Source organism: Agelaius tricolor, unplaced genomic scaffold (assembly GCF_023055355.1).
Source record: "Agelaius tricolor isolate 1412-34295 unplaced genomic scaffold, bAgeTri1.0.p SCAF_2, whole genome shotgun sequence".
NCBI lineage: Eukaryota > Metazoa > Chordata > Aves > Passeriformes > Icteridae > Agelaius > Agelaius tricolor.
This window is the reverse complement of record NW_027269262.1, coordinates 78,792,353-78,809,227: the sequence shown is the minus strand read 5'-3', so window position 1 is coordinate 78,809,227 and position 16,875 is coordinate 78,792,353. Positions and strand designations below refer to the sequence as shown.

The following is a 16,875-nucleotide window of genomic DNA, read 5'->3' as shown; positions in this document are numbered from 1 at the left end:
CACTCTGTCCAACTGCATCTTGAAAATCTCCAGCAACAGGGACTCCACTACATCCATGGTGAAGCTGTGCCACTGACTGATTGCTCTTACTGCAAAAAAATTCTTTTCTTGTATCAAGATGAAACATCTCTTGGTGCAACTTGTATTTGTTAATCCTTCTCCTTTCCATGTGGAGGAGACAGACACTCCATCCACTTTGCAGCTGCACTCTAAGTACTGGAATATTGTGATGAAGCCACCCTAAGCCTTCTCTTACCCAGGGAGAAAAGAGGTAACCCTGTCACTCCTCCCACACAGAGCAAGTCCTGCATCCCTCTGATAATCTCCATGGCTCCTTTTTGGACCCTCTGCAGTCTGCCCACAACTTTCTTGAATTGTGAGGGCTGCAACTATACACACACCTTGAAGTGCAGACTGAGCACAAAGCAGAGTGGGATGATCACATCTCAGTCTCGTTACTATTTCCCCTGCAGAGGCAGCCCAGGATCTGATTTGCTGCAGCCACACACTGCTCACTCATGGGCAGCTTCTCATCCACCAAGACCCCCAGGTCCCCTTCAGTGATGCTGCTCCCCAAGCACAGGTCCTGGCCTGTTCTGGGCTCTTTGGTTATGCTGTCCCAGGTGCAGGACCTTGCACTTGTTTAACTTCATCCAGCTCTTGCTCTCCTGCTCTCCCAGCCTGTCTAGGTCTCTCTGTGAGATGTCTCTCCCGTCTGACATGTCCACCTTGCCACCAGCATTCTCATCAATAAACCTGGTGAGGCTGCCTTCAATGCTGTTCTCCACATAATTTCTGAAGATGCTCCCTGGGGGACCCATTTGTGACAGACTACTAGCCTCAGTAAAAACCACTGATCACCACCCTCTGAGTGTGGCCCATGACCTGAATTCATACCCACTGCACTGACCACCCATCCTGTCTGTAGCTTGCCAGTTTGTCTAGGAGAAGGCTGTGGGAAAAGCAACATGTGTAGATTTTCATACTTCTGGTAGATATAAACACACGTGATTGCTTTCTGAAACAAAAATCCCCTTGCAATTTTTTTTTCAAATTACAAGCAGTGTTGTCTCAGTTCTCAATTGCAGCAGAATATCTTTGACACTGAACATTAACGTCCATCAAATTTGATAATGGTTATTTATTTAGAATAGTTTGTTATCTTTTCTAAGTATGCAACTGCCTTGTTCTATACAAGTAACTATTAATAGTAATATAGCCTCTCACAAGTTAACTTTAAAAAGTTAATAACCTCTGTCCACTTCAAGCCACTTTAGATAAACTGTCCAAGCCCTTGTATGCTGCCTCAAGCATTTTAAAAAGTTACCATTTCTCAAAAAAACCCTTGCTATTAATGGCAAAGAAAACAAGTTATTCAGTTCCATGGAGAAATTACTTCTTTTCAAGTAACTCAAAAAAAGGTAGTGTTATTCCTACTCTGAAAGTTCCACCCAGAAAACACAGACTTTCCTTTTTATGGAAATTACAAAATCTGTCAGATTCCTTTACAAGAACTATTAAAAGCCAGCTGTGGCACAGGCAACAGGCATTGACAGCTGCTGGTCTGCATCCAGTGTGAACTGGAAACCAGGTAACTGGAAACAGTAAGAATCAGATCTCTTGGCAATAGAGGGCCAATCATTTCTCCTACCAAAGCCAGGTTTAGGGCTCTGCAAGACAAGCACTGCTAACTTCTCTATGGCTAAAGGAAGAAGTCAGTTAGCACGCCGAGTTTCTGGATCATCCCTCCACCAAAAACCCACCAGTCTTACAGCAGGAGCAGGAGCTCCTGTGCTCAGTGCTGGAAGCTTGTATTTGAGAAATGACTGATGACCAGCTAGATAGCAGGCTGTGTGGTGAACTGTTGTAACTTTATAGAAGATAAGATATTTGCATCTGCTACCTCTGCATCTTAGGAAAAGCTGTTAGCAAGGCACAAGGCAGTCAGGTGCAGCAGTAGTCTAGTCTGTCATTATCAGATCTCACAGTGAGCTCAGTCAAAAACTGTTCAGCTCAACCACTGATTTCAAGTAATCTACTACTTTTCACCATTCAAGTTTTAGCTTCCTGTAGGTTTCAAGCAACTTACCCTACTGTCTTGCTTATATAACACCCCGTGGATCAGCTGTTTTAAATATGCACTTTATTACCTTGTAGTACAAACACTTCCTTATTCAAGCCAGTTATTAACTATAAATATTATCCATAAAAGGTCAAGAATTTAATGAGAAAATATTATTTCTATCAGTTTGTCTTTCCACAGGGTGGGATGAATTAGTGAGGAGATTCTTCTAAAGAAAAAGAGCTGATGAGTAAGCTTTCTATTCTCCAGCAAATATTTCCACTAACATTCTGTGAAGGGTGGAAAAAAGCAATTAGCCCACCAGAGAGAGATATGCACAGCACTAGCACAGCACTGAATTCTAGCAGTGCATCACTCACAGGATCACCAGTGGATTAAGGATACAGAGTGTCTGGTGGATTGCAGGAGGGAGCCTGCTGGGTGCACAGCCTCCCTCACAGTTATCAGCTGTTTGGAATGACAGCCTGCTTTCAGTCTGTGACTGGATGCCTGAGTTCCACTGAATGCATTCACTCAAAGATTCCAATTGCCTTAAAACCTCCCACTGCTTATCTACTTTGAGAAGTCTCTGGATAGAGAGACAGGAGTAATGTCAAAGTAATACAGCCCTTAAAAAAAAAGGAGAAAACAATTATTTGTGTAACAAGCAAAGGAAACTTTCCTTTACCCTGAAAACAAAACAAACCCATGAAATCTGAAGCAGAATAATTAGAAATCTAGATCCACCAGTCTGCTACAGAGGAAGAACTGAAGGACTTGGCCACTTTGAAAGGTATAAACCTCCAAATACAAAAGTACTACAAATCTCCTGAACAAAGAAAGACTAACCCAAATAAATGAACAGGACAATATAATACTAAATTAACTTTATGTAACGCAAATCACTGAAGCTGTAATTTCTAACTACCAAGAGAAATCTGTCAGGAGTGAGTATCAACTACAGAGCATTTAAGAAACTGTCCAGGGATTTTTTTTTTCATGGACTTGCAATAGTCAACTAGGATTAAGGTAATATTAAAAGAATGTAAACATCTCACAAACGTAAGCTATGCATGAGGAATGGCAAAACAGAATCAGCCAAAATATCTCTACAATAATCTAAGTTTCTAAAATTTATAACCACAAGATGCATGCAAAAAGCACAATTAAGATATCAGGAAGAAGGTAAAGCAAAATCAGTGACTTTGACTAGCAATTATGGCTGAAATCAACTAAATCAAAGTCACTGCAGTGTTAAAGACAAATTACCAAATCCCCTTACTGCCACTCATTATTTCAAAACATTGGTATCTGATTCAATTTGCAAAGCACTGAGAAACAATACTCAGCACATCTTCATAACAGTCGTACCTGCTGGGACAAAGCAGTAATAGAAACCTCAGTTTCTTATTAATACACCAGTCACCATACAAGCTCTTGTATGGTGGACACTAGTTCAACCTAATATTAATGAGGTAAGCATTACATTTGTATGAGAATTGTTACAAAATGTCAAAGTACTTGGTAGAAAGTACCTTTTGTGTAATCAACAACAGCCTCCAGCGCTGCTATCCGGACGTCGACAAAGTGCCCGTACTCTGCGTACGACTTGAAGAGAGCAGGGTCACTTGGGACATGGCCATTCTTCTGAAGCACCCGAATAGCTTTTAAACAGCTGGAAATGGTAGCAGAATAAAATACACATCAGCTTTATGGAATACCAGCCAAGAAAAATAAAATTACTTTCTTCCAAATCAAGTACTGCAAATCTTCTGAATTATGTTATCCACATTAACATGATTAAGATGCTACAATTTCTTTCACAGCATTAACACACAGCTCTTATTATCTCTGAATTAGGCAGAAACACAAACAAAATTTTCCATTCTGTCAAATCCATTGATCGGTTTCAGTACAGCCATGATAACTTAGAGAAAACACAGCTCAGATGATGTTGCATGCCCTACAGTTATTGTTACAAGGCAAAACTTTCACAAATACCCTTCTTAAAGAGGCATGGGATGATCAAATTATGACTGCTACAAAAGATCTACACTGACAAAAATTAATGCTGAAAAGTAAAGCAATCAAGACAAACTTGCATTATCAGCTTTTGAAACTTGAAAGGAATTTGACATTTAAGATTAAGAGCTAAAATCTCAAAAGCTAACTACAGAAAGGTACATAAAACCCAAGAAAAGCAGTGTCATTAAACCATACCTGACTGTGATAGTATGTCTGTAACTGGGAAGAAGCTTCTCCATATTCAGAAAACGGGTAATTTCCTCAAGAATAAGTCGCACATCAGGATTTAAATTATCCAATGTTCGAACTTCATTGTTCACACTGACTGCAGGAGTCACAGAGTTGGCTAGGGCATCAATCAGCTCAGCACGGTAGTAGTTGTCTGAAAACTACATAAAACCAATAGAAAGAAGAAGAAGAAGAAAGAAAATATAACAATATATATCCTTTCAAAGCTAAGAAATGTTTAAGCCCTGTTACAGAACAGATCTTAAAATCAAGACCATGGGAGAAACTGCATAAGAAACCGAAACAGGAAAAAAATGGTGCTGAAAATCATACCATTAGTCCAGCCAGGAACTTCATGAGCTTCTGAAGCAAACTAGTAAGCTCACTGCTGCTTAGTGAAAAAAAAAATCTTACTTCTTCATTCACCCTTCTTACCTGGGCTCATAGTTTCACCCCTTCCATTATGCTGTCTTTTGCATCTGTTGGTTGTGTTAATAAGCAGCAATACATATAAAAATAAAATTTAAAAAAATCAGAAAGAAGTACTAGCTTTGAGTATTAGTTACTTTAACCTAAACAAACCCAACATCTGTCAGATCCAGCAGAAGATGTTAAACGTGTAGAAGGGACACATGGAAAGGTGAGGCTGAGATGTCAGCACATGTCACCCTTTTATGTGACTACTGATGCTTGCATTCATGTGTCCAACTCTCTACCTCTCTTCATCAATTATCCTTCTTTCAGTAACAAGCAGCACGTGTCTTGTTACAGTATGTGTTCTACACACACAAAAAAATGAAGTTTAAGACACATTAGACTGGTTCCACTTCACTTTGGATACTTATTGGGAAGACTATGCTAGGCTCCTAGCTATAGAGATGGAATTCTGTATCATCTCAGGATCTTAAAGGTCATTTAATCATCCTTCAGAAGTGGTCTGTTTGGGAAGGAACTTGGGGTGACAACATTTCCAACTCAGGTGGCTCAGTTTAGTGATGAAACCTGTGGTTCACTTGTTATTTAAACAGATGAAGACAATCTAGTTCTGTGAGCTAGAAATGATACTCAGAACACAGAATTCTAGAGTCCTGTATAGTGTTAAAAAGGATTATTTCCTTTCCTTGCTCTTTCAAATACTCCTCTCAAGGTAAATAAACATCAAAAAACCAGTGCTGAACTTTTCATGCTACATTTTCTCCAAACACTTGGGTCTTTTGAACAAAAAAGAGTAAAGCAAGAAAAGTATGTGTGCAAATAAGACAAGCATTAACAACAAGCACACAGAGCTTTGAAACATTCAAGAAGTGCTGCCATAGAAATGTCAACTACAGAACATTCTCTAACATTTACCACATCACCTTTTCATCAACTCTGAGCTAGGTATTTGCAGTAGTGGCATCAAACATCATGCAGTGTACTAACTAAAACTTTTTTCACCAAAAGAAAAGCAATGAGAAATTAAAATAAACACTGTCTTTACCTTATTCTTCCTGTTATCGTTATACTTGATCAAATCCAAAATAAACATTAAAACCTCCTTAGGACAAAGGTTGTGAACATCTCTCAGAAGGGCCATGGCAACAGGCATAGTCTGTGTAATAAAATTAATTAGTATCACTCTTTACATTATTGAAATGATAGTTACACCCTGAAAAGAGGTACATCCTGAAAATCAGCAATTAACAAATTTACAATAGCAGGTGTATGAAAAGCTGTATTTACATAATTTTTACAGTCAGACCATGTACTTTATAATTTTCAGATTATCAAATAAACTACATAGTTATTGCTCAGTAATTAGTCACAATACAGACATAAAAAAAAATGTATATCCAAAAAACAGACTCTCAAGTCAAGACATTCTCAAAAAGGTATCAAATGCAAAACAATGAGACACAGAAAATTGTGATGGAATTGGAGATAGACACTGAATTTTAGACTTTTCATGTGAACATGATGTCTAAGCTTCCACTTTCACTGAGATATACAGACCCAACAGGGTCAGTGAAGCCTGAAGAACTATTAGCCAGACAGCTGTTATTCTAAATAGGCAGTTGTTTTAGAGTGAGCTAAGCAGATCTCTAGGCTCTACTCAACACAGATTTAAGAATCTTACTCTAGATTTACAAACTTGGCACACAGGATTAAAAAGGGAGAAAAATATAAGATTTAGTGGTAAAGACTGAACAATGACAAAAAAGCAGAAAAATACAAAAAGAAGGTCCAAAAATGACATGAAGAATGAAACAGTTTTGGACACAGTGAAAAAATCAAAAATTTGAGTCTTCTATAAAATCATTGATATGAAATCTATGAAATAAGAACTCAATCACCCAGTCAAGTGAATCTTGAAAGAAAAACATTGTCATTAATCCTGTTATCCAATGAACAACCATAGGTTACAGCAAAAAAACCTGTGCTAACACCAAAATAAACAGTGGCAATATGGGATGCTGACAATAGAAAGAGGAGGGCAAGAAGGATTATGCAATGTGTTGAACTAAAAATGTCCAGTAATTTAAGAGTTATAAGATTTTACTTGCAGTATGATATAACTGCTATTAAAAAATAAAGGCAGTTGCTGAATTCACCTAAAAGACAAAAGTACAGTCCTTACAGTCCTATTTAAGAATGAGCTCACAAATAATTGCAAGTATTTATATAATAATTTATAATTCTCCATTCTTCTGAAGAAACTGCTAATTTAACTTCAGCTAATCAGATAAAAATAGCCAATAATTTGTTAATTGATTTTAATAAGATTGAACAAACTGAAGCCATATGAGAAAGAATCAGCTACTTTGATTTTTATTAAAGAGGAAATCAGGTTTATGCTATCCACATTCCTGTAACTGTCAATTGAAGGAACATTTTTGTATTTTTGACAATTCTTTTAAAACATTCATTGAAAAAAATAAATTTTACCTTTTGAAGAAAGTAGCTCTGAAAGTTCATGAAGTTGTTGGTCTTCACAATGTTTGGACAAGTTTTACAACAAAACATTCGGGTAAAGAGTGACTTCATGGCTGGTGGTCCTGTCCATGTACTTACCATGGAATTTGCAATCTGAATAAGTAGGGGGAAAGGAAATCATATTAACATGACCACTGCAAGTTTAGTTTGGCTGTAGAAAAATACACATTTCCCATAATCAAAAAGGGTAATTGCCAAGAACATTCTCTCCTTTAAATAGATACTTACTTTCATGAGTGTATTATCTTATATTAGCTAAGTTTTCACTGTCATTCCCAATATATCTTATCTACATTAAAGGTAAGTACTATGGAAATTGTTCCATTTGGAAGACATCTGCAACTAACTATCCTTCCATGATAAACTTCTGTTCTTAATTATTTTCTCTTTTATATATTTTAGATTAATATTCTGTGTTTACTAAGCCAAGTTCTCTGACTCTACGGAAGCCAGTAATGGAAGGGGATTTTGCAATACCAACTTCCCAAATTTACCCTGCCAGTAACCTCAGCCTAGACTTTAAACAGGCCTTAGCCACCCCAAGAATAAAAGACCACCCCTAAAGTTAAAGGCAAGGCAGTCCCCTCTAACTTTAATTGTCATTTATTGAAGACTGTGCACTGAGAACAATTTATTGCTGTAGTCTGCTCTGGTGTAAGACAGTTAAGGTTCCACAAAGACAAAACTGCTTTGTGTGCCTTCCCAGCATCTTATTTTTCATACATTTGCTGTAAGAAGCACTGAAAGCCTGCAGAACACCTGTGCTTGCTGATGGTTCATCTGCCTGATGAACACCTGTGTGTGTGTGCACAAACAAATGGGACCAATGCACCCTACAAAGATGCAGGAATTCCCATTACAGACCCACCACAAACTAAGGAAAAATCTGTTCTTACAAAGAAAAACTTGAATTTGAGGATTTCTTTTGAGATTAGGTAGCTTGTTTCAAAGGCTATTACATATGCAGTAAGTGAAGAAAAATCAAGAGGTTATCTGAAAATGCACAGCAATCCACTTCATCAGTGCTTTTGGGGAAGTGTGGTGCTTTATAATTAAAACCCATTTTTCCACCAAGTCAGACTTCAAGGGAAAGTCAGAGAGGGAAAATACTGCAATTGATCTTCCCCTTGCAACAGGCTGAAGTGTTTGAACTAAAGATGCAGGCTTTTCTGAAGATGTAGCTTTTTCTGAAAGCTACAGTAACTCTTCCTGCAGAGGAAGATTAATCCCAAAGACGGCTTAGAAACCATGATAAAGAACTTAAAACTACATATACAGAATTTATATTTTGTATATGTAGTTCAATATACAATAAAACTCAATCCCCAAAAGATCAAAGTGTCCTATGTTTACAAGATATTCACCATTCCATTAACATCAGGGTGTATATTTTAAAATATTAACTTCTTATTGTAAGCATTTAATTTCACAAAGTCTGCAGATAAACAACTATTTTCAATTAAAATCAACAGTAGTTAAACCATCATCTTTTCAGTATTTTTTTGGTCCTATCATATGTTGTGACTCATTTGATTTTCTCTTTACTGACAGAATCTGATTTTTCTACTTAGTCTACTGAGACATTACACATGCTGAACTAAATGCAACTGCATATTCTCCATACAGTAGCACAAATGACCTGTGTTGCATTTCCACTTAAAAAGGCAGGAGGCACACTCCATTTCTGCACCATTCAATTCAGTACAGCATAAAAATGTAGGCAAAGGTTTAACTAACACGCACATCCATGAATCTCCTCAAAGTTTGGGAGGGAGAAGTTTGTGATGGTAGTGCTCCTATTGCAAAGTTTATAACACATCACCTACACTGCAATGGATCTGAACTGGGAAATCAGCCTGTGGAACCTCAGGGATTAAGATTGTGACATTATCTTCTCCTTTCTCTGTATTTGTCATTTGTCCTGAAGGACTCAGGAATGAGACTCACAGTGTGTGTGCACACATGTTCACACATATCCTTAATTTATCAATGAGGATTTAATATGTCACCTGGATACTTTACTGCTGAGAGACTGAAGTCCTTTTCTACAATGAGGTGCACCAAAAAAGTATAGCAAATTCAGTTTGACAATTGCATTGTCACATATCATTTCTCTGTATCAACATGAGTACACTGAGACTATTTGACAACAGTAACTGCAACCCAGCTAGAAACTGTAAATCAACAAAAAAGAACCCTCCTTCTGAATAATCACAAGGGACTTCACTTTTTTCAGTAAAGAATACAAATCCTGAATATTTACAACCTGAGAAAATTAAACTCAATGACAACAGGAAGTTATTCTTATTAATGTCCTGATGTTGGAATCAGTAATAGAATGTACTACACTTTCCTCCCAGGTACTTCCATAAACTTCCATATCTACAACTTTGTTCTGCCATGCTCCTTCACCTTGATTTCATGTCACAGCCACACTTTTTGCTTGCCTTATTATCTTCTTTTCTGCAAGTCAACCACCTTATCCACAGACCCAAGATTCTCCATACAATTACAACTGAACAAAACCAGCAATGATTATCTGCAGCCCAACTTCCAAAGAAGTTACAGTAAAGATAGAAAAAACTATAGCATTTAAATGTTGCAACAACATTTACCTGTGGAATATATACAAACAAATATTACAAATGAATTTGCTCTAAAAAGTGCATATTTTAAGTCAGATACTGGCAGCACCAACACTAGAACATACACTGGCAGTTTCATATCAGTGTCTCATATTAAAACAGTTTGTCAAAAACACTGGGATTTTCATTTTCAAAATATGGCTGAAGGTTTTATTTCTGTACAGGAACGGAATTATTCCCAGGTTGTCTATCAATATGTCTTCATATGCATAAAAGTCACCAATATGCCATTTTAGAAATTCTTGTTCTTCTGTGTTTCCACCCACTTGTTATAAAATTAGGGGTTTACTAATTTTCACTCTTACTGCTAATTTTATGGATAAGGAAAAAAAAGATCTTCCCTTTTCAAGACAATTATTTGGCTTTTTAATATTTAATTGTATCCCAACTTGATGTTTCTTTTGTGACCCTATTCAATCTGAAACGATACAGAGCAGCAATCTGAAGTTCAGTTAGGAAAAGATGAATTTCAGCACTTCAGAGTTCTCAACAGACTGGCCAAGGAACTTCCCACTAAAATAATAAAAAATATACTTTGGTTCTGAAAAAAATGAAACAAAAGTCTTTTATTTTGGCTACTTAATGAAATCTGGAAAAATCCCTTGTGGTTTTCATGTCTGACATCTCAATTTTGACAATTACGAAAGCCTTCTACAGTCTCCATTTACAGACTAAAATAATACAATTTTCCTTTCAAATCAGTCATGTTAAAAATACTTGGCAAATATATTTAAGAAGCTAAATCTCAAGCCAGTTTAGGAACTGTGCTGAGTTTTGACCCATTTTGAGCCATTTTCAAAGTCTAGTGGATTTCCTCCCTTACTGCACACAAGCTCACCTTTGCAAGGCAGAAGCAGGCCAGCATTCTCACCCGGTAGAAGCACTGCTCCTGTTCCAGGATGTCAGTCAGGGCAAGCCGGGATGCCGGGGTAGGGAACTTCTCCAGTGCCAGAATGGCTTCTTCTTGTGCCACCACATCTCTCTCATATCTCAGCTGATACTGCCACATGAAATCAGACTGCTCAAATTCCACCTTCCTCAGTACTGACATATCAGGATCTATTCTTATCCAGAGCAAGGGGGAATCAGCACTAAGACAGACAAAAAAAACATTAATAGCTTACAAAATTTCAAGACTATAGAAATTCTAAAGATATTCTAACTTGTTATGAGTTATTTGTAAAGTATTTAAATTTAAAGAACCATAACAAAATACAGGTTAGAGAGAACTTTTGAAAGTCTCCTGCTCCAATCTCCTGCTTCTAGGATGGCAATTCGACAGCCTCCCAGGGCAATCTGTCCACACCTCCAGTATATCAAAGTGAATACAGTTGTTTAGTATTTTTAACCTACAGATCTTTGTTTATGGTAAACTACTGTATGATCCCAGTATATTTAATTCTATGTGCTTGGATGCTACAATTTTCCTAACTGATAAGCACTTTATCACCATCTAAAGGTTAAGACTACAAAAAAAAAATCCAAGAAAGAAAATCTGGTGGTAAATACACTTTGTTAATCAATAGATGTGAAACTCCTTTACAATCACTATGATGTTGAAAGCTGACAAGGGTAACCACAAAAATGATAAAAATCAGGATTAAAGTTATCCCACAGATAAAATGACTCAGTTGTATTCCACCCAAACACACATTTTATATTTTATTATTCACACAGCACTGTGACTGCAGAAGTAATTTATGGGAACAACAAGCACAAATTATGCAATACATTCTCTTACTCATTTTTCCATATAAAATCATAAAATCAAATTATGCAATACATTCTCTTACTCATTTTTCCATATAAAATCACAAAATCAAAATACAACAAGGCATTAGGAGAGAGTTTGGACTGATGAAAAGAGCATAATTATACATATGATGTGTATTTCTGTATATGTTTGTAGAAAATCCAGAATTGCCACCAAGTTAGTAGCCAGAGAAGAAACAACAGTGCAAGAGTGTATACACAAGATTTAGAAAATGGAATCTGTATTATCACACATGCTTGGAGCAGAGAAGCCCAAACTGGACAGCAGAATGACCACACCACAGATCAGGATATCAGATCAAATGCAAGTGTCTTGCATAAAATCCTATCCCAGTTCAAAGGTCATTCTAAGATCACTGAAGTATCAGCTCGGGGTAATGCAGCAGGGACCTGTACACAAATGAGCAAAAATAGTCACAAACATTAAGGGTAATTAGCCTTCAATATAATTAAACTATTCATATGTCAACTGTCATATGGAAATAATAGCAATGACTTGCTCAATGTAAATACATCTTACAAATTTTTTTTCTCATAATGTATTAGATGAAGTGAAATTTATGAGAATCTGCAACACTTTTAAGGTGACAAGCAATCTATCCTTCTTCAAAGAGACACCACTGGCTTTCAAGAGCAGAATATTTACTTCCCTCAGCCAGAAAACCAGGTGCCAACACTTCCACTGTCTCTGAGGGTACTGCTGGCTCCAAGTCAAGGATGGTAAGCCAGGTATTTACACTGAGCAACAATTTGCTTCCAAAGAGCTTAACAGCTCCAACTGAAATGAACATCAGTGGGGATTTCAGTACAAAGCACTTCATCATTATTTTAATCCAGAGGAATTCTTTTGTAACTACAGATTTCAGGAACCAGTCTGTATTAGTGGCAGTTAAATGGTCATCATCAAGATCCAATAAAAATTGCTCTCACTTTGTTTCAAACAAATTCTTGCTTACATTTTACCTATGAAGTCAGCTGAAAGGTTACCATTGGAAATGTCTTAGAGTCAAGAAATTTATTATCACCATACCATGTCCAGATTTTTTATAAAATCTGATTATATTGGTTAACCCATACTTTTTACACTTCACCAGCATTTCCTAGCTACAGCAGAGAAGTTTCAGTAAAGACAGAGAAATGTGAGATAGTCTTGAAAGTTGTCAGTCATATAATAAAGTACAACTTTATTATCCAATCCTTCAAAATGGCATGCTTTAGACAAGGGGAAGATGGCTCAGACTCACACTGAGAAACTCCAACAAGCCTACTTACTCCATAGCAGAAAGGTCCATGTCCACCTCTTCTCCATTCATCAGTGGAATCTTTTTCTTCTTATTTCTATTAAAAAAGAGGGAAAAAAAAGTATTACTTACCAGACTGGCAAATATATGTTTAAAAATTAAGTTTAAGAATGCAGAAGTACTCCGTGCCTTTCACCACACAAAAGCATATTCACAAATTTGAGCTATGTATCCATTTCTGTAATTTTTACTCCCACTATTTTTACAATTACACATAAACATAGAAGCTTGAGAAGTAGAATTCAAAGTAACTATCAAAATGCATTAGAAGATGGAGAGACTCTATGAGGGAAGTATGTCACTCTTCTTGTTCCTTAGGTTTACCCAACAGTCCCAGCACTCTCTTCACTTGAGGCACTCCTCTGGCCTACATGTGTCTTCCCTCTAATTTGTGATTCCCATTCAAAGACATTTTGAATAATTTGATTAATTAGAGTCTTCATTCAACTTATTCTACATAAATTAGGTCTTCATAAAACTTCTACAAAATTACTTATAATTAAGAACTGTGTAAGGTTTCTTGCTGTCCTTAAAGAGTATGAAATTCTCCACTTACATCACAGGTAAATCTTATTCAGTAAGATTAAGTAGAAGCATATATTTATCATCAAATGCCCTGAATGTTTTCATAAACCCATAGTAAAAATACCTACAGTTAGTATTTCAGCTCTTACCTTCTGCTTTTAGAATGGCAAGGTATATCATGTTTAAGACTGTTTTCTTCAATCTGCAATGTATGGTTGAATGAGCCATCAAGTTCTTGCACTGTCACTTTAAGAGGACCCTTCAAGTTCACAAGATTTTGTTATTAACATTAAATTTATGCTTATTAATGTATACACCATACTTGTAGGTTAAATATGGAAAATGCACCTTACCACATATTTCTGAGTCCCAGGAGATGTGTAATCTTGTTTTATTTCCAATTCCAATACATTCCGTTTTCTATTAAATGCAAAGCTACCATAAAATTTTACCACTCCACTCTGATCCCTAATAAGCAGTATAGGAATTCTAGTGCACAATGCAATAGTTACAAAAATCCATAATTCTCAATTCTTAAAACTTGCTTTATGCTTCTTTATTCCCAGAATTTCCCATTCCAAGAAAATTTGGAAATGAAATCACTCATGTTCATTCACGAAATTCTGGGGTTTTACATTCCTTAAATTTTCTTCCCTTTCAAGTTTCTTATGAAGAAAAACTGAAATGAAATGAAAACTACTAGTACGAGGAAATTATTATGAAAAACTATTCTGGACTCCACCACATCCAATGTCCTTGGCATGCTCTCAGAAAAAGTAATTGTGTAAGACTTCAGTAATTTCAACATGGTTTTACTATGTATTTTAGTTAAATAAAACTAAGGGGAAAATGTAGACATTAGTTTCTGTTTTCTTCCCACACTATATTTAACTCCATTATTTTATTGTAGTTTTCCAAACTGGGTCATGTGAGCATTCGTGTGTATGTGTGTGTGTGTCTGTGTTCAGGTATACATGAAAGTATACAATATGAATGATAAAAAGGAACAATCTCACTCTAAATTTTTGCCCAGGCAATAATTTCTTCAAGACAATTTTTCCTGTGAATAATGTCATCCTTCATTTCTGTATCACAGCCATTACTACACTTGACTTATAGTAAACTAAAACCCTAAACTGAAGCATTTTGTCTAATGCACACTCTCACAAGTCTCTGACAATATGAGACAAAAGCAAGGGAGGAAAATCTGTTCCTTCATGTCCCAACATTTAAGGGAAGAGCTTCCATATTCAAAGACACTTCTTCTCATACAGAGGTTATTAACTTTCCTCTCAAAATTTGGCCATTTGGCTAAATATCTCAGACTGGTTCTGTTCATGGATGCTGCCTTCATGAAGCTCTGGGACTTTGTCATCAGGTACAGTTTAAGACATTTTTAGTGGTTTTTCAGCACAAGGTTTACACTCAGCATCAACACAACCCTTGCTAATGGCATAATACAGCACTTCTTAATAGCAGTAAGATCTCCTCCCAAACAATATGAAGACCTTCTGTAAGATCATAGGATCTTACATGGTAGGAAATCCACTGTCACAGGAATAACAGTGTTTGAAGCATGGTAGGGAAGTTGCAATCATAGGATTAAATACAAGTTATAGTTACCAGGATCAGCCTTGGGGCCAAAGTATGGAAAAGGTGAAAATAATCCCCAAATGTGTGAGGTACAATTCTTTCTTCCTTACAGAACAGATGCAGTTAGATTCACCCAGCTCAGATAGTAATGCTGGCATTTAGCTGTCACTGCAGTGGGAATACAGAACTCCTATTTTTCTTAAGCGCTTGGCACAGCAAGGTATGTAAATCAGAATAATGTGTATTTATATTTTATGAACACTTCTGATGCAAATAAAATACTAATCTCTCAAATTACTCTATAAATACTAATTATATAGTGCTTTTTAGTTAAGATATTGAGATGCATGAATGTTGTTAAGTCAGCTCACATTAAATACCTTCTTTTGTTGTCTGTTACAACAGTAAGGTATGTTTTTGCTGCAGTCACGTACAACTCTAGCCTGGAGTCACATTAAATAAAACTAACAATGAAACCTGCTAAATGGAGTCACTTCAAATTGCCCCTCATATCAATTCAAAATAAGAAACCCTGTTTCTTGACTAATATCACTTAAATTTGAAGAATCAACACACAGGGGTTTATTTTACCTGAAACTGTACTATTAACACAAGCTACCAAGCTATTAAAGTATATTGCAAACTAATAGTCTGTGCTTTAGGTTACTTATTTCATGGTGATTTACTGGAAATCACATATTAAAATGCACCAGACTATAGTATTTTCCATGTCCCAGTTCAGCATATTTCTATGGGCAGTGTCCTCTGGAATCCTTTTAGTATAATTTGGCCTTAAATTCCAGCAGAGTTCCTGTGTTTCTTTCAAATGAAAACTTAAAATAATGAAATCCCTTCTAGTAAAGAACATGTAGAAAAGCCAGTGCAGTTCAAAGGACTGTGAAAAGATTGTGAACTTGTGGCTCACACATATATCTAATTCACAGAATAATGTACTTAACTGTTTTATGCAAAAATATTTCATGCCCTTCTTCACATTCTTTTGATTGTGCCAATTAAAAAAGCAAGTTCATTTTCCATATTAACAATCCAGACCAAGAATAAAAAGGATACACCCACTGCTTTATTAAAGGTTGGATGTCTTTGCCTGAGACATTTGAGATAGATTTCAAAAACCCAGATGTGGAAACCAACATCTGACTCCACATGTGTGACTGGAACTTCTGAGATGAAGCAGTACTGGCCAGACTCAACAACTTGTTGAAAACCTAAAATGATAAAAAGTTATTACTTTCCCTAAATACTTACATATAAAATAAGCTTTTCCATTTAATTTCTGTTTAATTGCAACTAAAGGTCCATAAACTCACTTTCTGATAACTGGCTTTAAAAAAAGGTTTTCAAAATAAAGACTTTACAGGAAATTATTTGCTTGACCATATCAGAAATTTTCAGTCCAAATGTATCTTCCTCCAAGCTACACATACATATGCATATACAAAATCCATTAAAAGATCATCAACTTTCAACAATTATCTATAGTAAAAGAAATCACTGACTGTATCTTCTTTTTCAGAAATTAAACATTTATCAGATTCTCTGCAGTATTTTCAAAGTGACCACCACCTAAAATAGCTCTAGCACAATAACATATATGTTTTCCCTAAAAATAACCTCAAATCAAGGCAAAAATCGCCAACCCCCCAAAAACCTGAAGCAGATGAGAAAACATCACTCATTTTTTAACTGTTTATTTGTAGCACCCTATTCTTTCTAAAGTATGTCACAAAAG

The 16,875-nt window shown here is 36.2% G+C and overlaps 1 protein-coding gene across 3 annotated transcripts in view; it reads right to left on the bottom strand.

Moving 5' to 3' along the window:
* The window catches only part of TAF2 (TATA-box binding protein associated factor 2), a 60,670-nt gene that overhangs the window by 20,902 nt on the left and 22,893 nt on the right, over window positions 1-16,875 (bottom strand). For all 3 annotated transcript variants that reach the window (XM_071421675.1, XM_071421673.1, XM_071421676.1), the window contains exons 12-20: window positions 16,197-16,351; window positions 13,886-14,000; window positions 13,682-13,791; window positions 12,979-13,044; window positions 10,772-11,024; window positions 7,241-7,381; window positions 5,796-5,906; window positions 4,283-4,476; window positions 3,598-3,737 (exon numbers count right to left, since the gene is read on the bottom strand). In XM_071421675.1, coding sequence (XP_071277776.1) covers window positions 3,598-3,737; window positions 4,283-4,476; window positions 5,796-5,906; window positions 7,241-7,381; window positions 10,772-11,024; window positions 12,979-13,044; window positions 13,682-13,791; window positions 13,886-14,000; window positions 16,197-16,351 — 1,285 coding nt within the window. The remainder of the gene's footprint in view (window positions 1-3,597; window positions 3,738-4,282; window positions 4,477-5,795; window positions 5,907-7,240; window positions 7,382-10,771; window positions 11,025-12,978; window positions 13,045-13,681; window positions 13,792-13,885; window positions 14,001-16,196; window positions 16,352-16,875) is intronic.